At 43.6% G+C, this 21060-nt stretch overlaps 1 protein-coding gene across 1 annotated transcript in view; it reads right to left on the bottom strand.

Moving 5' to 3' along the window:
- CREB3L2 (cAMP responsive element binding protein 3 like 2) overlaps window positions 1-21060 on the bottom strand; it is a 46531-nt gene that overhangs the window by 16285 nt on the left and 9186 nt on the right. The window contains exon 2 of the mRNA XM_040438461.1: window positions 2610-2826. Within this exon, the coding sequence (XP_040294395.1) occupies window positions 2610-2826 (217 nt within the window). The remainder of the gene's footprint in view (window positions 1-2609; window positions 2827-21060) is intronic.

Below are 21060 nucleotides of genomic sequence, written 5' to 3' on the forward strand. Positions count from 1 at the left end.
GTGGAGGACGCTGTTATGGGGTGGATCTGTGGAGGACGCTGTTATGGGGTGGATCTGTGGAGGACGCTGTTATGGGGTGGATCTGTGGAGGACGCTGTTATGGGGTGGATCTGTGGAGGACGCTGTTATGGGGTGGATCTGTGGAGGACGCTGTTATGGGGTGGATCTGTGGAGGACGCTGTTATGGGGTGGATCTGTGGAGGACGCTGTTATGGGGTGGATCTGTGGAGGACGCTGTTATGGGTTGGATCTGTGGAGGACGCTGTTATGGGGTGGATCTGTGGAGGACGCTGTTATGGGGTGGATCTGTGGAGGACGCTGTTATGGGGTGGATCTGTGGAGGACGCTGTTATGGGGTGGATCTGTGGAGGACGCTGTTATGGGGTGGATCTGTGGAGGACGCTGTTATGGGGTGGATCTGTGGAGGACGCTGTTATGGGGTGGATCTGTGGAGGACGCTGTTATGGGGTGGATCTGTGGAGGACGCTGTTATGGGGTGGATCTGTGGAGGACGCTGTTATGGGGTGGATCTGTGGAGGACGCTGTTATGGGGTGGATCTGTGGAGGACGCTGTTATGGGGTGGATCTGTGGAGGACGCTGTTATGGGGTGGATCTGTGGAGGACGCTGTTATGGGGTGGATCTGTGGAGGACGCTGTTATGGGGTGGATCTGTGGAGGACGCTGTTATGGGGTGGATCTGTGGAGGACGCTGTTATGGGGTGGATCTGTGGAGGACGCTGTTATGGGGTGGATCTGTGGAGGACGCTGTTATGGGGTGGATCTGTGGAGGACGCTGTTATGGGGTGGATCTGTGGAGGACGCTGTTATGGGGTGGATCTGTGGAGGACGCTGTTATGGGGTGGATCTGTGGAGGACGCTGTTATGGGGTGGATCTGTGGAGGACGCTGTTATGGGGTGGATCTGTGGAGGACGCTGTTATGGGGTGGATCTGTGGAGGACGCTGTTATGGGGTGGATCTGTGGAGGACGCTGTTATGGGGTGGATCTGTGGAGGACGCTGTTATGGGGTGGATCTGTGGAGGACGCTGTTATGGGGTGGATCTGTGGAGGACACTGTTATGGGGGATGTGTGCTATGACACATAGGGCCGGGGGGGGGGGGCAGCATAAGACATATAGCATCTTATGCTGGTCCCCCTCATGGCCCTATGTGTCCCCTCATGTGTCCTAAACTGCGCACATAACTGGCTTTGTGTGTAAAGTACTTTACTAGTGTGTGAAACAATCTCTCTCCTATTGATAACAGGTCCAGCCTCTGTACTCACTGTCACTATGAATGCACTACAACGAGCGGCAGCGAGCTGGCCGGCCGGCGCGTGACTGACGTCACTTAGTAACGCTCCTCCCACTTCAGGAAGCAGGAGCGTTACTAAGTGACATCAGTCACGCGCCGGCCGGTCCGCTCGCTGCAGTGCATTCATCGTGACAGTGAGTACAGAGGCTGGACCTGTTATCAATAGGAGAGAGATTGTTTCACACACTAGTAAAATACTTTACACACAAAGCCAGTTATGTGCGCGGGGCCCCTTCATATATAATCACTGCATTTTCGGGTCGGCCAAATCGCCATATCGCATTTGCCGATTATCGCGATTTGATTATTTTTTCGATTTATCGTGCAGCCCTAGAGCCTTATATTCATTATTTCACAATATTTCCCCTCAGGCCCCGCTTATCACACCCCAAGTATAGGAGCCTTACATTCATTGGGGCCACAATATTTCACCTCAGGCCCTGCTTATCACACCCCAAGTATAGGAGCTTATATTCATTATTTCACAATATTTCACCTCAGGCCCTGCTTATCACACCAAAGTATAGGAGCCTTACATTCATTATTTCACAATATTTCCCCTCAGGCCCTGCTTATCACACCCCAAGTATAGGAGCTTATATTCATTATTTCACAATATTTCCCCTCAGGCCCTGCTTATCACACCCCAAGTATAGGAGCCTTATATTCATTATTTCACAATATTTCCCCTCAGGCCCTGCTTATCACACCCCAAGTATAGGAGCTTATATTCATTATTTCACAATATTTCACCTCAGGCCCCGCTTATCACACCCCAAGTATAGGAGCCTTACATTCATTGGGGCCACAATATTTCCCCTCAGGCCCTGCTTATCACACCCCAAGTATAGGAGCCTTATATTCATTATTTCACAATATTTCCCCTCAGGCCCTGCTTATCACACCCCAAGTATAGGAGCTTATATTCATTATTTCACAATATTTCACCTCAGGCCCCGCTTATCACACCCCAAGTATAGGAGCCTTACATTCATTGGGGCCACAATATTTCCCCTCAGGCCCTGCTTATCACACCCCAAGTATAGGAGCCTTATATTCATTATTTCACAATATTTCACCTCAGGCCCCGCTTATCACACCCCAAGTATAGGAGCCTTACATTCATTGGGGCCACATTATTTCACCTCAGTCTCCACTTATCACACCCCAACTTACAGCAATCATACCGGTGACAAGATCATACATGAGGCCAGAATGATCATGAGGTACTTGCAGTATATTCCTCTTATACCAAACAGCACCACCACCCCATACAAAAAAATAATTATTTATACCATCACTAAAGTTGTCATCTGAAGATCCATGAGTGAAGGGCGACTGTGGGCGTGAATCTCCACATAGGGAGTAACTATGTTCTGCCTTAATCATGGGAGATGGAGAACTCGGATTATCCACTTCCATCATTTCATATTTCTCTGTCAGGAAAGGGTCCTCAATGAGTTGTCCAATGGCATCTAACAGGGCTGTGTCATCGAGGAGCTCCGAGAAGTGCTGTGAAAGGAAAAAACAGAAGTTAGGCCTCTCATATTATTACTGGGTAACAATAGTATTACTCACATGACTAGGAAGGGCAGATATTTTGGGAACGCTACGACAATCACAGTTACTAACGTCCACCTCAAAACTGATTGGGAATCATTATCGTACACACAAGGGCTATCACCCAACTTTGCCAGACTCGTAAACATTAAAATTTTCAATACATTGATACAAGAAGAGAGAGTATGGTAGTTACCCAGCATTTCTGGAGATGGATATAGTTAAGATATAGGATGTATATAATGACAGGACAGCACTACAATAGTGGGAAAAGACAATATGGGACAGTGTTTATAGTTTGGGTGACAGGGTGTATGGGGGAATGTAAACAGGCCACCAGTAGGTCGGCCTAGACCTCCCACTAGGACCACAGCAAGTGACAAGCAGCACAGTGTAAACAGGATGACTTCTAGCCGAGTAATGTGAATACTGCAAGAGAAGCAAAAAGTTCTCTGTAAAACATCTTAAAGGCCCCATATAAACACAAAACATAAGAGTTCAAGATCCTGGACCAATCCGGGAGCCGTGACAATACAATGTGCTCTGGGTACTCCTTTTCTTTGGTGACTATGTCACCACCGCGTCACTTATGATACAGACAACCCTACACAGGGAGATCAGGACATTTTATGTTGTTTTTTTTTCCTGAGCTTCCTTTTAAGTCGGTTCTGCTATTTTCAGCAGCTGACACCCTCCAACTTCCTAAAAGAGTCTCTGAAGTTCCTGAAGTATGGTGGACACTAGTGAACAATGCAAGTACATGAAGCTATATCTCTGGAGAACCTTCTGGGCTAGGAAGCACTGCGGCATCAAATGTCCTCATGCATTTTCTCCTAGGAAATGTAGATTACAATCAATACGGCTGCCATTACTAGCAAGGTAGTCTACATCTGTTTCAGGGTGAACCCTGTAGAAGGCATACTGTCTGTCACCCAGCTTTCCCAGGAAGAGACAGAACTGCTGAATGACTGTATAATGATTTTATTGTTTTGGTGATGGGACGCAGGGTAGGACAGGATGCTACCAGGCCTCCCCTCCCTCCTAAGTAAACAGCAGTCTCCGGCCCTCTCCCCAGCTGAGCACATCCCATATGGATGTCCAAATACAAACGCCCATTGTGTGTACAGTACAGGCAAAGCGGAGTGTGAACTTGTCATGAACCAGCCGCCCATCAGTGTGAAATGCCTCTGCAAACACATATGTACAAAGACGCAGTGCGGGGCTACGGGCATCTCCCATCAGCCTCTGGGGTGCGGACAGTTTATTTTTCTAACTGGTATTCAATGCGACAATTCAAAGGTTTGTACAAACCACTTACTAGGTCGTAATCGACCCCGGTCGATCTGATATCCTGAGGATAGGTCATCAATATCTGAAAAAACACAACCTCTTTAATGTACTGCAATTCAGTATCACACTTCTCGAAAGTTGTGAGTGTGCATGTATTCTCAATGGGTGAGAAGTCTCTGGAGGTGGCTTATCTCCCCAAAAATAAGAGGATCAGGCTTAAAATCCAACTGCTCTATGATTATCTCCCAGGGGTGAGTCAGGAGGCCTATATATATTTACATCTAATCCATGCCCCCCATCATCGTCAGTACAACCTCCAGGAACACTTACTGTACCGCTATATTTTTCCATTGTACGCTGTTGATTTAAAGTCTAGCGTCTCTTTAATTTCTGAACGGCCACTTTAAAAATGGAGAAAGGAGAGGGTGATCTGTCAGTTTAAATTTTATGAGCCTTAAAGGGGTTTTCTGAGATTTTGATACTGATGACCTATCTTCTGAATAGATCATCAGTATCTAATTGGTGGGGTCCAACACCTGGGACCCCCGCCAATCAGCTGTTTGAGAAGGCAGCAGTGCTCCTCTGTTTTTCCTAGGCCAGCGACATCACGTTCATCATTCATGTGGCCTAGGAGCAGCTCAGTCCTATAGAAGTGCATGGGGGCTGAGGGCGATACAGCACTGGGCTTGGTGAGCTGACGGAAGGCCGCAGTGCTCACAGGAACGCTGGTGCCTTCTCAAAACGGCTCATCGGTAGAGGGTCCCAGGTGTTGGACCCCCATCCATCAGAAACTGATGACCTATCCAGAGAATAGGTCTTCAGTAAAAAAAATAATACAATCTCAGAAAACCCTTTTAACCCTTTCCTGCAGGAAAAGTAATAAAGAAAGAGACATCTACAGCAGCGACGGCGTTAAAAAAGGTCAGATCCACAGAAGAAAAGTAAATCCAGACAGTTACGTGGAGTAACCACATATCCAGACAAACACTCCGAGTCTGAAACCTGATCAGTTTTCCATGACTCATGGCACATTTTCTGACAAAAAAAAAATAATTGGAAACTGCAGGAATGTGGGGAAAGGCGGATAATGCCAGGATATCTCCTTGGAAACAGTTGGATCTGGCATAGGAATGGGGTGACACTTTCTAATATACTTTGAGTGTCAATTCTTCATCACTTTCATGAGGTCGCTGCTTGTTGTCAGTGAGTGGAAACAAGTGACTGTGAACTGGAAATTGGCATCGAAGTGGAAAGGGATGGGAAGAGAAAAGGGCGACGGAGACAATAACAGCCCCATGATGCCAGGCAATATGGTGTCCAGGATGAGGTTTGAGTACAGGCAGGCAGGGCCAGAGAGGAGAGATGAGGACCAGATGTTTGTGGCTGCTCATACTTTCCACATTGTGGATTACACAGAGTCGGGCAGCATTGCATCATCCGCACATACAGCCCCCATTCTCCCTCCTTGATAACATAGGCAGGAACAGAGTCTGATTTATTTTCCAGCCGAGGGTCCCCTGACCAAATCCACATTCTCATTACGGTGTCTACTGAGATCCTTACTGGCCATGGACCAAAGGGAGCCCCGGGCTCAGTGTTGACTAGAGCAGCAGGGGGCAAAAAGGAAAAGTAAGCAGCCCCTGGTAGGTGACCTGCCCCTCAGAACACTGACAATCATCTGTCTTGGTAATCTCTGCACTACCAGGTCATATGGTCACCCATGACCCAAGCTCCCATATATTAGGATGGAGTCTACCATGAGAAGTCCAAAACGTGACACATTTCAAAATATCTGTCACATACAGGTTAACCCAAAACAGTGGCCGGCCATGTGGTTAAGTTGGCAACATCTCAAGATGGCGATGCTGCTGGAGTGGTAATGTCCCCACACTTAGCCTCACCATGACTTGAAGACTACTTGTTCTAGCAGGTCAGCAGCCATTTTGACCTGTGAAAAGATCTTCATAACATACTGCTTTTTAATTTTTTATTGGTGGATGGCAGATGAATATGACTTATTCGCAAGGGTGATGTGCCCATCAGATTAGATACCCACTGTTTTTACAGAGCAGTGGACAACTGTATTCACTAAATGGCCATTCAATGCCAGTCCTATCCTCCTGACGCCTTGCTTGTTCCTAGATGGGCTTCAGAGTGTCATGGGACTAACTTACTGACTCTGAATTTCTGCGAGCACAATCAATTCTATGTCGCCCTGACTGAATTTTTTGAAGGGTACTTTCAAACCCACTAGATGAGCATTATTATGGTACTGGAATGCAGTTCTAATCTTACCCTAGAATTTGGGAGGGCAGGGCGGGGGAAGGGGTTAAGCTAGCCTCTAAGCCTCGCCATATCACTGAACTACAGTTTTATATTCCAAGCCTAGAGGTACGTAAACAAGTCTCGGCGTTATCCAGACTCGCTGAGCGCAGAAATGCGAGCCCAGGTGTTACCTGGAAGGAAAAAAAGTACAAAGAATCTCTTCATGAGACAGGAATCCATCATCGTCCAGCAGAGGAGGGGGGATGGCATGCCAGCCGAGGACGAGAGATACCTGAAAGCTCACACACTCTCTTTACGGAATGCTGATGGAATTTGATTTTTTTTTTTCCTTCTAGGAGGACCAAAAGCAAGCAAAGTCGACAAGAAGGTAAATTTTGCTGTTAGTTTGCGCCTTCCGACAACCTTAACAGAATGCATTATCCTATACATGCAAAATTTTCAGCTAAAGCTAAAGTTTCTAACTTAATAAACTGTATCTTATTAAATTGCTATATATGCAGTTATCTAATAGAGAAAGTGTGGGTTCTTCAAAGGTTGGTGGCAGCTCCTGAAGAAGCTTCATAACTGCCTTGTACCTTATTCTGGAAAACTAGAACTTACAGAGCCATGCCCACATTCCCCCACAATACAGCATTGGGAAGTCATAGAGTGGGAGACCCGGGCTCAGTACCCCCTCTAAGTGTCATAGTGAAGAGTTGATCTGTAATGGTCATCCTAGGCAAGGGTTAAATGTGACAGGTAAAATGTGGCCGTCCCCATATGTAAAGTCTTAGGCTACTTTCACACTCACGTTTTGTGCGGATCCGTCTTGTATCTGCACAGACGGATCCGCACAGATAATGCAAACACTTGTATCCATTAATAACGGATCCGTTTGCATTACTCATTCAAAAAAAGTCTAAGTCAAAACGGATCCGTCTTGACTTACATTGAAAGTCAATGGAAAACGGATCCGTTTTCAATTGCACCATATTGTGTCAGTGAAAAACGGATCCGTACCCATTGACTTACATTGTAAGTCTAGACGGATCCGTTTGGCTCTGCATAGTCAGACGGTCACCAAAACGCTGCAAGCTGCATTTTAGTGACAGTCTAAAAAACGCAACAGAGATCAAACGCAGCCAAATTGATGCATTCTGAACAGATCCTTATCCATTCAGAATGCATTGGGGCTGAACTGATCCGTTTTGGGCCGCCTGTGAGAGCCCTGAAACGTATCTCACAAGCGGACCCAGAAACGCCAGTGTGAAAGTAGCCTTACCGCTCCTATCAGTCATCCTTTCAGTGGGCTCTATAATTGTAAGGCTACCTTCACACTGGCGTTTTGGCTTTCCGTTTGTGAGATCCGTCATGGGCTCTCACAAGCGGTCCAAAACGGATCAGTTTTGCCCTAATGCCTTCTGAATGGAAAAGGATCCGCTCAGAATGCATCAGTTTGCCCCCCGATCAGTCACCATTGTGTTGTGGGGGCGGACACCAAAACGTTGCCTGCAGCGGAGCCAAACAGATCCGTCCTGGCACACAATGTCAGTCAATGGGGACAGATAAGTTTTTTCTGACACAATAGAAAACGGATCCGTCCCACGTTGACTTTCAATGGTGTTCAAGACGGATCCGTCATGGCTATAGAAGACATAATACAACCGGATCCGTTCATGACGGATGCATGCGTTTGTATTATTGTAACGGAAGCGTTTTTGCAGATCCATGATGAATCCTCAAAAAACGCGTGTGTGAAAGTAGCCTTACAGTGCGCCCACAGACACTGCAGCAGTGCTACACTGCAACATTTCTTTAACGTGGTGTTCCCAGTTATAGCAGTTTATTTACACCATATGCCATAAATGCCTGATAGATGAGGGTCCCAGTGAATGAAGATAATGGGGGTCCAATGACTTCTATCCACCTAGTCCCTCACCCTGGTGCACTCTCCATACAGTTCACACAGTGTCACGGGCAGCACGGTGGCTCAGTGGTTAGCAACATCTGCATGGAGTTTGTATGTTCTCCCCGTGTTTGTGTGGGTTTCCTCCCGCACTCCAAAGACATACTGATAGGGAACCTAGATTGTGAGCCCCATTGGGGGCAGCTTAATGCTAATGTCTGTAAAGCGCTGCAGAATATGTTAGCGCTATATAAGTGCATACAATAAATAAATAAAATAAACGGAGAACAGCCCCTCCACTGAAGCCCTAAATACCCTTTTAATTCAGCACCAACAACAATTAGGAGCTGCTTTATCAGATATTCTGGATTATCGGACAGTAAATAAAACTCACTTGTAAAGTTTGAGAACCTTCATGGACACAAAATCTGCAACCATAAAAAGTTCCTAATTCACATTATATTGTGGTTCTTTGCTGCAGAAATGAGTACCGGATTATCAAATGCCAGATTAAAGGAATTTTACTGTGTGTGTGTGTATACTGAACAGACTTAAAATTACAATGGCCGGATCTCTAGGACCTCGCTGCACACAGATGAGCAGGATTCTGGCCTTGATCAGGAAATCAGTGTCTTGTGTATGGAGGCTGCCAGGTCCAGCCAGCATTAAACAACATCTGGAGTCCATCACAGGAGAACCCCTCCCAGCAAGGAATGACTCCAGTTGGCCGCAAAGCTGGGGGTGCGACATTCAAATAAAACAATCACTGCATAGACTACTGGCCTCAGAGACACAGGGCAGAGGAGACCACATTATTTGGGGGAGTTTCCCTTTAAATTCCCCATGACTAGACAGACAGAGTGAGTCAATGGGGGAGATTTATCAAACTGGTGTAAAGTTGCCCATAGCAACCAATGATATATATATATTAGGGCTGCACGATATGGGAATTTTGTGTGATTGCGATTAGGGCCCTAAAAATTGCGATAACGATATGCGATGCGATATTTGAAGGGAATTGTGCTAGAGGTCTATTTGCTTGGATTTTCAAGGCAAAAGCACACCGAAATTACTGATAATGTTGAAATGTAGTTATGCTTAACTCAAGAACTGAAATGCGCAGTGTTTTTTAAAATAAAACATCTTTTACTAAATTAAATAACATATTTGCATTACTGCAAAAGTACAAAATACAAAACTTGCCATTTTCTTAACAGCACTGCACAGAACAAATAAATAGACTAAATAGAAGAACATTTGTTCATTAAAATAACGACTTGCCTTCAGCCCCTCCTCCCTCCCTGCACTGTAACTGATGTATCGCCGGCCGCGCGGTGCAGCATAGCGGCCGGAGATACATCCGTGTCAGCCACGTAAAAAGTCAACCATCGCTTTATAAGACGCACTGCCATTTCCCCCCCCCCCACTTTTGGGGGAAAAAAAGTTTGTCTTATAAAGCGAAAATTCTGGTAATACAATTGCAGCATTTTTAGGTCGGCCAATTGGCGATTGCGATTTATTGCGATTGCTTTGGCGATATAGTGTGCGGCCTAATATATATATATATATATATATATATATATATATATATTTTAGCATTCCCGACCTTGATCAAGATTTTGTGTGGTCCTGGACTGCCCCGAACCGGTACAGCGGTAATATTTAGATGCTGTATAGAGCTTTTATTAGATAACTTTATATATGGAACCATTGGTAACTGTATGTCTGGTATTAGAGCATTCACTTTGGTATTACGGGATTCTGCTGCTTAGGTGGTTGTATGGAGATGCTGATATACGGATATCATACTGTATGACGATTTAGAAATGTACCTATTGTATGTATCGTATGATTACAGTGAACCATTTCGGATGGGGGCGACTGCAAACATAGCGGATATGCCATTCAGAGCTATAGGTGAGCCAAAACATATTTTTTTGCAAGGACTGTAATGGTGTCACCCAACTTTCTCAGACATTCAGCTAAGAAAGGTGTGAACACTATGAGGCCTCCAGTGCAGCCACATTATAGAGATCTGCTTTCCATCAGTGTTTCACGTGTATAGGGGCGCTGCCTTCATTATAGGCCCCAACCAGTAACAAAACACAGGCCTTGCGGGGGGTGAAGTGTTAATTACGCCTGGAATCAATAGGCCTACTGAAAGCGGTTTTCCAGGAACTTTACTCATAAATGCGGTATCATCTTCCACAGGCAGCGAAGGATTAATTGGCGATATTTGTAATCCCTGGCTAGGACGCAGCAGGGGGTCCAGCGGTGAGCTAATGAACATCCAAACTGCGTCATTAATAATCCATTTTATTGTTGGTTAGAGTGGTTTCCAAGAAATGGGTAAACAGCAGTATGGCTGCCAATCCAGAGGTTGTTACCTAGCTTTCCCAAGCCTCTGAAAGGCAGATCTATTTATATATGAAAAAGAAGCATGGCTGTCCTACAACATTACTAGACATAGTTGCCATTCAGGGCTCTAGGAAAGTTAGGCGACAGTCAGAATTTGACCTCTGTCGGTGGTATAACTAAGTGTAAGAGTTGGATAATTCTAATAGCATAGAATAGGAAGCAGTGACCCATTACAATGCCAGGACACTAAACTGATAGGCGCTACCCTGGGGTTAAAATGGCTAGTCACATCACACCATGTTCTTCCTAGAAAACCTTTCTGCATAACACTAACGCCCTCATGTATGTAAAGCTGTGGAAAGAAAAACAGAAACTCACCGCTCCTGAGGTGTATTGTATATAAACGCACAGTTCTCTACAGTCATATCTGTGAAAATGTGCTGGCCCTTTAAGAAGGCAGCAAGTGATGTAAGCCAGTCAGCAATTATCTGAACTTTTGGATTCCATGTGTGGGCTGTTAAAGTCCACAGCGGGTCAGAATGTAACAAACAGAAACGAGAAGCAGACTTACTCCATATGGGGCCACAAAGGGTGTTCAGGGGCAGACGATGGAAGTAAAGGGGTACCAAACCTACCGTGTACCCTCTTAAGTGGCAGAAGAGCCTTAGGGCTCTCTGTGAGGCACCAGGGCTCGGGAACAACTAATTCAATTTCTGCTTACAAAGGGAATGTTTCTGATGACATCATGATGGTGATATCATCAATCAAACAAATCCTTAAAGGGGTTGTCCGCGTAAAAAAACCGGATTACAGGTTGTCCTGCTGCTGGTACCTCCACAATAAGCCATAATCTTTGGCAGAACCTGGCAGCAAGTGTTCAAGCGTTGGGGGCAGTACAATATATTTTATTTACTTGAGAAATGGCTGTACTTGCGTGAAACGTGACAACTATTCTGATCCTGACATATATTCAGAGCAGCTGTCACTTTCCTTCTATTCCTCATATACAATGCATTTATTGAGTAGAGGTCCACTATAAGTACATGAGAACGCTCTTACAAAGAGTGGGCTCTATCCTGAGGCATGATGGGAACAAATCTTCTTACCGAAACCTATTTTTTAATAGGTCTGTAAGGAACTTTTCTGGATTATAGAAGTTTAATACAACTGGGAGCCAAATTACTCTTCAGGCTAAAAAGTCGTTTCTTATGTAGTTTTTTTGAGTCAGGGCCAGAAGTGGATCCAGAAGAAGTTCTCCTTTTTTATTTCTCATTCCCCCTGAATGCACTCGTGGCTTTGGCTTAATTTTTTTTATAAAAACATGTGTGATTCCAGCCTTTAAAAAGTCAATACAGCAGTATCTGTGGATGACAGCTACATGTCATCTAGTTATTGCTGTATCTGCAGAATCAGAGCCAAATCCAATATGGTTCATGGTGACCTTAATTTCCTATGTCAGAGTCCATAGCGGAGGCGCAGGGTTGCATAATGGCCCTTTAGCAGGAAAACAGACACAACCAGGTATGCAGTGAACACCGTTAGTGGTAGGGGGTGGGGAATGTATTACAAGACACCCAGGTAAAAAAGTGGACTACTATTAGGGCAGATTGAATGGATCATCAGTATTGACGCATTACAAGTGTTAGAGGTAAATTGTAATCTGAGGCCATAAACAGGTAGCACCTTCATACAAATTTAAGAATGAAGCTGTAATCTGAGGCCATAAACAGGTAGCACCTTCATACAAATTTAAGAATGAAGCTGTCCCAGAACTTGATTGTTCATGCATGACTACCTGATGGGAAACCAATGGGAAATATAGAGACCTCCAATCTCTCTTAATTAATGGGGGCCCCATGAACCAGATGCACACAGGGTCATCCTTCCATTACCCCCCTATAAGCCCCAACAGAGGCTCAAATTTTTGTTCCCGTGTAGGGCCTCATTTAGCTATCTGGCCTTACTCTACAAGCGTTTGTTTTTAATATTTCCCCAAAAGTTATATATTTTTTTTTAAAGTACAGTAACATTTCTGAATAATTTAACCAAGGACAACAGTCCTAGTGTATTCACATGCAAAGGAGTTTTTACTTAAGCATCGGCGTCATTTTTCTTGGCAACTGTCTATAATGGTGTTGTCCAGTTTGTCAGCCCTTAGAGACCCCTGGAGCTGGCCAAGGATTGAAAGGGCTTACAGAAAATGGTATTAATGTTGAGTCACTTTGCATATCTCTAGCTAGCACGATGGAGTGCAGTGTGAAGTTTCCAGAAAGCTAAACGTTCTGTGGGCCAAACTGGATGACTTAACCAGAAAAACAAACTATGGTGGGGCCTGGATGGGATCTGAAAATGCAGCCACAAAAAATTAACTCCCTCTGCTCTCAAAATGAGAGGCTTTTTAATAAAGTAGGTTGACTAATGCCAAACAACAGGGACTTTAGTTCTAGAAGATACTCATAGTCCTGCAGATACATCGGCCTCTGTTGGGTGATATGGCCATGCTAGGGACTTTTCATACACATTATCTACAAATCTAGTGTCCATCTCTTGGTATCCTCCATCTTCAGCTGGGGACTCAAAGGACTCAAAGATTCCTTCTAGGGTTGGGCCGTCAAACGCAGACAAACAAGACATGCTGATTTTTTCAAAATGGAGACTGACCTTAAAAGTATATTACTACTATGATGCCACCACAGAACCCAAGAGCAGCAGTGCTTTATATAGTTTTATAGATGCATAGTCAATTTGAACTCTTCTGCAGAAGCTTTGGGATGATGGCAGGCTAACAAAAAAGAGGTCTGCCAGACAGACATAATGCATTCCTCATGGAGGAGGTGAGGAGACTTTCATGGAGCCAAACACACCTCATCTATTGTATGCCACAAAGCCTGCTTGATTCCACAATGTAACTTTAAAGGTGTTGTCCACTTTTTTTTTTAAACCAAAAGCAGGACCTGTCAAGGGAACTATACTTATCAGTTCCCTGTCACTGGGTTTCAGTTTTGGGGTCCAGGCCAGTCCCAGCATGTAAAATTAGTTCAGGGATGGGGTCACGCATGCCCTGCAGCCAATGGCTCACTTCTGGGGCATGTGACCCTGCTCCTGAAGGAAGTTTACATGCAGGGATCGAAAGTGCTGTGAAGATGGCTCTCGGGATCCACTGAGCTAAAACCTAGTGGTAGGGAACAAGTAAGTATACATTGCTTGACAGGTCAACAGGTGAAGAAGAAAAAACATGGACAATACCTAGGCACTACTTTCTAAATTCTATTTGAAATGATATCAAATATAAATAACTAAACTTACAGTCCCTGTTGTCATTTTTTTGAAAACTCCAGTTACATTACAAAAGTTATGCACAATTTTTTTTAGTGGCCAGTAATAACTGTTTGTGGCCTGAAGTGACCTCTCCAAGGGCACCCTACTGATTTCCAATGAAATATATTATAGTACAGGTCTATGTAACAGGACTTGTTAGCATAGAGAATGCGGAGAAGATTTAAATGCCAGGCTCCTAATTAACCTGCCAGGTACTGCTAATGCCACATGACTAATCACCCAAGGGGAACTGACATTTCAATTGTCTGTCACTGAACTAATCCCATTCAGTACGCCTGGGTGTCTGTACACATGGAAAATGTCAATTAAAGGGAACGCACGTGGACACTGACGTAAACATGGAGCATGAAATACATACAGGAGACCACACACTCTTGTTTGCCCCTCTGGGCAAAGTACCATGAACAGTCCGCTTTATGCTTCCAAAATGGTTGTTGAAAACACAATATTCACAAAAAAAAACAAAAAACAAAACAAAGGCAAGTTATGGTTATGAAACACATGCCTGACTTATTAGAAGACAGAAACCCACAAGTTGTCCACCTAGAATCAAGTGCAAACCGCAAAATGAATACGGTCATGTGCAGGAGGCCTTACAACTACTGTGCAGATGACAAGATCACTGCAAAAAGTTGGTGCTTGGTATAACACATACAGAAGGTCTGGATTATGTAAATCGGGCATGCTCAAGCTGCGGCCCTCCAGCTGTTGTAAAACTACAACTCCCACAATGCCTTGCTGTAGGCTGTTCGGGCATGCTGGGAGTTGTAGTTTTGCAACAGCTGGAGGGCCGCAGGTTGAGCATGCCTGATCTAAATCCCTAGAACCCGGCACCTGTATGCATCCCATTCACAAGGGAGCATATGTAAAACATAGGTTGGGTGTGGCCATTGAGATACTGTGGTGAGAAATTCTGTTAATTCAGTTCTATGTAACCTTAGGGTAGGCCATAATTGTTTGATTGGTGGGGTTTAAACTCCGGGACTGCCCTTGATCAGCACTTAAATGGGACCAAACAACGAGCCCCAGAGGGCAGACCGCTAGCAGTCAGACATTCATGGCCTATCCTCAGATAAGCCATCAGTGTTTAAGTCTTGGAGGGACCCTTTAAATAGAGACCTAGGAAGGTGATATCGGGTGGAAATGTACAACACTGGTCCAGAAATGTATGATTTGGAAAGCAACAGAAATACTTAAAAAATAGCTAAATGCAATAAATCAAGGACTCAAAGAGAAACAGCTGGACTAAGATAGTGATTATAATAAAACTTCTAGGCTGAATCATTAAAACCTAGGTCTGACCATAAGATCTAAACAATATGAAGAAATGACAGGACACCACCAGTCTCATTGTTTACTTCAAGGGCTAGCAATACCAGAATGACTAAAACCTCCCCTCCTCCCCAAGCCTTCCAAGTGCTGGGGAAATCGCAGTCGCATCTGGCAGCCATTAGTGATCAGCCCCAACTCCAACATCTGTATTTTGTTTGGCTATTTTTCAACTTTCTTCCCATCCTCCACCAGAAACAGTGACTCAGACTGAAAAAGTTTACAAGAAGAAAAATACAGATGTCTTGGCCAAACTGTCCATCAGGGGGTCAAGAGGAGGAGAGTAGTAAATACCTAGATCAGGAAACCAAACTATGCTGAGGTAGAGCTCTAGGGTAGAAGTATAGAAGATACTAAATATCTACCATGATTAAAAAAAGAAGCGACCACGTATATGTCACAGACTGTTACCTTTAAAAGATTTCACAGAATCAACACTTGTCTTCGATCCATAAGATAGGTGATGTGTCTGATCACTATGGGTGCTACTGCTGGAACCGACATCCACTTTTTGAACTGAGCAGCAGTCGTGCATGAATGCTGCCACTCCATTTACTGTGTTAGGAACTGATGGAGATAGTCTCTTGCTTGATCTCATCTTTCATGTCATCGGTCATCAGAAACACATCACACTGTGTAAATGTGGATGTCCTGACGACAACAATAAAAGTGTATGCGCCAAATGATTGTTCGGACACATGCAGTGCCGATAACTTCTCCATGTAAATGAAGCCAAATGAGATGCTATATCATGAACTGGAACTTACTTTAATTGCCAAAAAAGGTCCCTTAGACCCTCACCACAAGACACATCTAGGAAAAACCTTGTGAATACTTGTAAAGTTCTTTGAGCCTACCATTAGAAGCCAAGATCGTCAAGCTGCTGTTTAACTATATGACGTTGACATCAGAACTTTATAGACCTGCTGTGAAAGTCTAGTCGATTATTAAAGCACCATTCATTCCATGGAACTGTACACATGAAAAAGGGGTATACATACAGTACAGACCAAAAGTTTGGACACACCTTCTCATTCAAAGAGTTTTCTTTATTTTCATGACTATGAAGGCATCCAAACTATGAATTAACACATGTGGAATTATATACATAACAAACAAGTGTGAAACAACTGAAAATATGTCATATTCTAGGTTCTTCAAAGTAGCCACCTTTTGCTTTGATTACTGCTTTGCACACTCTTGGCATTCTCTTGATGAGCTTCAAGAGGTAGTCCCCTGAAATGGTCTTCCAACAGTCTTGAAGGAGTTCCCAGAGATGCTTAGCACTTGTTGGCCCTTTTGCCTTCACTCTGCGGTCCAGCTCACCCCAAACCATCTCGATTGGGTTCAGGTCCGGTGACTGTGGAGGCCAGGTCATCTGGCGCAGCACCCCATCACTCTCCTTCATGATCAAATAGCCCTTACTTTCAAAGTTTTCCCAATTTTTCGGCTGACTGACTGACCTTCATTTCTTAAAGTAACGATGGCCACTCGTTTTTCTTTACTTAGCTGCTTTTTTCTTGCCATAATACAAATTCTAACAGTCTATTCAGTAGGACTATCAGCTGTGTATCCACCTGACTTCTCCTCAACGCAACTGATGGTCCCAACCCCATTTATAAGGCAAGAAATCCCACTTATTAAACCTGACAGGGCACACCTGTGAAGTGAAAGCCATTTCAGGGGACTACCTCTTGAAGCTCATCAAGAGAATGCCAAGAGTGTGCAAAGCAGTAATCAAAGCAAAAGGTGGCTACTTTGAAGAACCTAGAATATGACATATTTTCAGTTGTTTCACACTTGTGGAATTATATACATAACAAACATGTGTTAATTCATAGTTTTGATGCCTTCAGTGTGAATCTACAATTTTCATAGTCATGAAAATAAAGAAAACTCTTTGAATGAGAAGGTGTGTCCAAACTTTTGGTCTGTACTGTACATAATACAGACAACTGCAATAAGCATGAACAAGACTAGTTACAAACTGCTACAGAAGGAGAGAGGGCCCTGCCCACAAGGGCTTACAATCTACAAAATCTAGTGTATATCCAGCTGAAGACATTGAGATTTACTCAGAACCCGCACAAGATCTACCTGCAGATCCTGATCTACTGGTTGCCTACTTTGGGTAGAATCATGACGAGAGGACTCTACACTGGAAGACTTAAGACTAAAGTCAACCAGGGGAAGTGAGAGATTAACTGCTTATAGGGAACCCGTCATCAATTTTATGCTGACCTCACTGAGGGCAGCATAAAATAGTGACAGAAATGCTGAGCTAAAAGTAAGTGGTTGCTGAGAACCAGCATCATAATCATTGCAGCCCCTTATTTTTAACTTTTAAATGGCAGACCTCTGAAATCAACTCACCTGTCTCTTCTTTATGCTGCCGTTACTATGGGCAGCATAAAGTTGATGACAGGTTCCCTTTAAAAATTAAAAAAAAAGTGAAATGTGGGATTCCCGTGTCATAATTTGATGCCAATGCCATCTCCTGTACTTTCAGCTAGCTACATCCCAGATTACTTGCAGGAAGATAGGGACACCTACCATGGCCTTTGTCTCAAATTCCAATCTTTAACCATACAGGAACTCCTCCCAATACCTGGCCTGCTAGATAAGGAGATAATCAGGCAGGCTCTTAATGGAAAGGAGATATCCTTTCTGGCACAACGTCATACAGAAAGCCTGTGCCAGACAGTAGACACAACATCCTTCTCCAGACGTCTCTTATAAGAGTTTGAGAGAACAGCTACAGCTAAAAACTCATCCATTTGGAAATTGTCATACCTTCAAGCTCACCTTGGTCACTGTAGCCCTTTTACTAAAAAAAACAGAATTTTTGTGTGCTTGGGAGAGAGCTAGGTATTTCTCTGTCCAACTCTGAAATAGGTGTTCTGCAAAAGTCTTATGGTTTTTCGTCTTGCCTTAGATTACAGGAGAACCACTATAAAGTACTAGATGATACCATACTCCTGAATAGTTCAAGCACATTAGCTGACTGATAATGGTATTGGTTGCCGATGTGTGAAAGACAGGATCTCTCCCACAGATGGTGGAATTGTCCCTTGATTACGCCTTATTAGCATCAGATACAGCTATCCATTTGGAAGGTCTGCTCAGTGGACATCTCAGCGAAGTAGGACAACACATTTTCCCTTACCAGATCTAACCTTCCACGCACCTGATTGCTGCAGCTAAATCCCTGGTCCCTCTTTATTGGAGGCAAGTGATTCCATCTTCTTTCCAAGATTGGGTGGATAAGGTCAGTTTGAAGAAACAAGTTTCTAAAACTTTGGGTTCCTTGGCTCTCAACATTCCCAAAACCCTAAAGCTTTCTCCCAGAATAAAGGAAATACTGGGCAGACATTCTACCAACTCTCTCTCCCTGTTGCCTCCCCAGCCATATAAGCCACTAGCCATCTTCCTCCCTTTCCTTTTATCTTAGCTCTATCTTTTACCATCTCCTGTTATATTTTAAGATTACGGCTACGTTCACACGACATGAAAAATGGAAACACTGTTAGTTTTTCACTGCCATTTTTGCATCCATTTTCTATTACTTTTACTCACCTCATCCACATGCAGGAACAGTCGTTCCTCACTTGATGCAGAAGGACCAGTGCTTCCAGTGTGATGACGTCACCATGCTCTCCCAGCGATCACGCTGAAAAAGAGGATCAACTGTCTCTGCTTGTGCAAGTGGAGAGGTGATTAATCTTTTATCATTTTTATTTTAACCCTTAAAACACTATTTTTCACTAGTGTACCCCTTTTTAACGGCTGTCAGACGGGTGTATTCCAGTCTAAGCGGCCATTAAAAAATGTCCCATTGATTTCAATGGGGCTTGTCAGGCGGTGAAACTGGCCAAAAATAGGACGTCCTATTTTTTGATGGATGCTATTCACCACCCATTTAAAAAAACAAAACAAAAAAAAACAACCATCTAAATAGTCGCATTGACATCAACTGGTTTAAAAAAAATATAAAAAATCCATATGACAGCCATTACAAAAACAGCTGTCACACGTCCGTTTTTCACGTGTGAAGGTAGCTCAACACTTGCAATTTGTATGAAGACTGAAGATACCATGTTGTGTCAGCACTGTGGATTGCCTACTCCCATCCTCCTTCACGTTTATTCACTGCTTCTCATGTCATTGGATGCATTTTCATGCACTACAGTAGCTCGCTCTAGGTCATTATTATATCCATGTTGCGTTTTTCTTCAGGCCCCATGTCTAGGACGCTGTGAGTTCCAGCCCCACCGCAGGTCTACTCTCTTGTACTCACAGCATCATTTGAGTACGGGACAGTAGACCGGCGGTTGGGCTGGAACTCACAGCATCATAGATCACTACAGTGCAATGAGTTCATCTCACATGAACTGTGGTGGGTCCAGGAAACGTGGCCATGACGTGGACCACATTTCACAGAACACATACAGCCATGTGAATGCAGTGTTGGGATGAGGTACAGTTTAGAAAGTTGTACGCCATCCTGACAGTTCTTTGGAAAGTACAAACTTGCTGACTATGCAAATACCACAAAGAAAATGCTAAAGTGAAAAAATGCTACAACTCAGGTATTAGACAAAAAAAAATGGAGACAGCTTTTAGCAAAACATTTACAAGTGCAACTTGCAACTACATTCCCCCTCCGAGTCGGATTGATGCAGTCCGTATATAGCTGCAGCATAGGAGGACTTTCTATTCTAAGGGAAAGTCCATTAGTCTCAGAGGGGGAGCGGACTATATGCAGGATTAGATCTGATAGGAGCAATGAACAAATACAGATTTTTAGACTCGGGTACAAAGACAACAGACAGGAAAGTAATGAAAATAATCCAACTGCCTGTTAAAAACCCTTTGAGGACCATAAGATTACCGTCATCAATATAAAAATAATGATATTTTTTTCCATTTAAGAATGTATTTGAACAATAAATAAAACCATTTCCACACTGGTGTCATTTTTGGGGGAGGAGTTATGACACGGGACAAATGTGAATATTTAGGTTACTTTTACAGGAAGGCCAAAAGAAGCTCCATTTTTTTTTTTTTACAGCAACTGAAGTCCGTACACTTCAGTTGCTGTAACTAAGCCATTTCATGAAATAACTGGCAAAAAGCTAAAACCATTTGTTGATAAGAAATTATATTTTGACTCAAACAAAAAAAAAAAGTATTTTAAGTTCTTAATCAGACGATACAGGCAATTAAAAACATGGGACAAATATGTCCCTTGGTCCTCAAAGGGTTAACAAAAACATTAAAAAAAAGTTTCAAACTATTTAATAAAAAGTGAAAGGCTCTTTTAAACAGGCGCCAACTGACTTGTATGTATATCCTTGATTGCTGTTAGTTCGGGGGTAAAATTGCCCCATGTAAGGAAGGTTTGTTTTTTTACGCAAGCCGTGAAGGAGCGCCGGTCGGCCACATGCCCACATGCAATTTGTTTGTACATGGCCTGATGCAGACTGGCGTTCCCATCAGCCCATGTAAAGGGTCTTAGGGTATGCTCATATAGCATTTTTTACATGGATTTAGGCCTGTTTTACGCAACATGAACAATGTAAAAAAAAAAAAAAAAGATGATCTGTGCATTTGCAGCCGATTCCCACAGCAAATACAGGTTGGATTTTTCCAACGTATATTTGCTCCATGTAGACATACTGTACCTTAAAGGGGTATAC

This window comes from Bufo bufo, chromosome 1 (assembly GCF_905171765.1).
Source record: "Bufo bufo chromosome 1, aBufBuf1.1, whole genome shotgun sequence".
In the NCBI taxonomy this organism is placed as follows: Eukaryota; Metazoa; Chordata; class Amphibia; order Anura; family Bufonidae; genus Bufo; species Bufo bufo.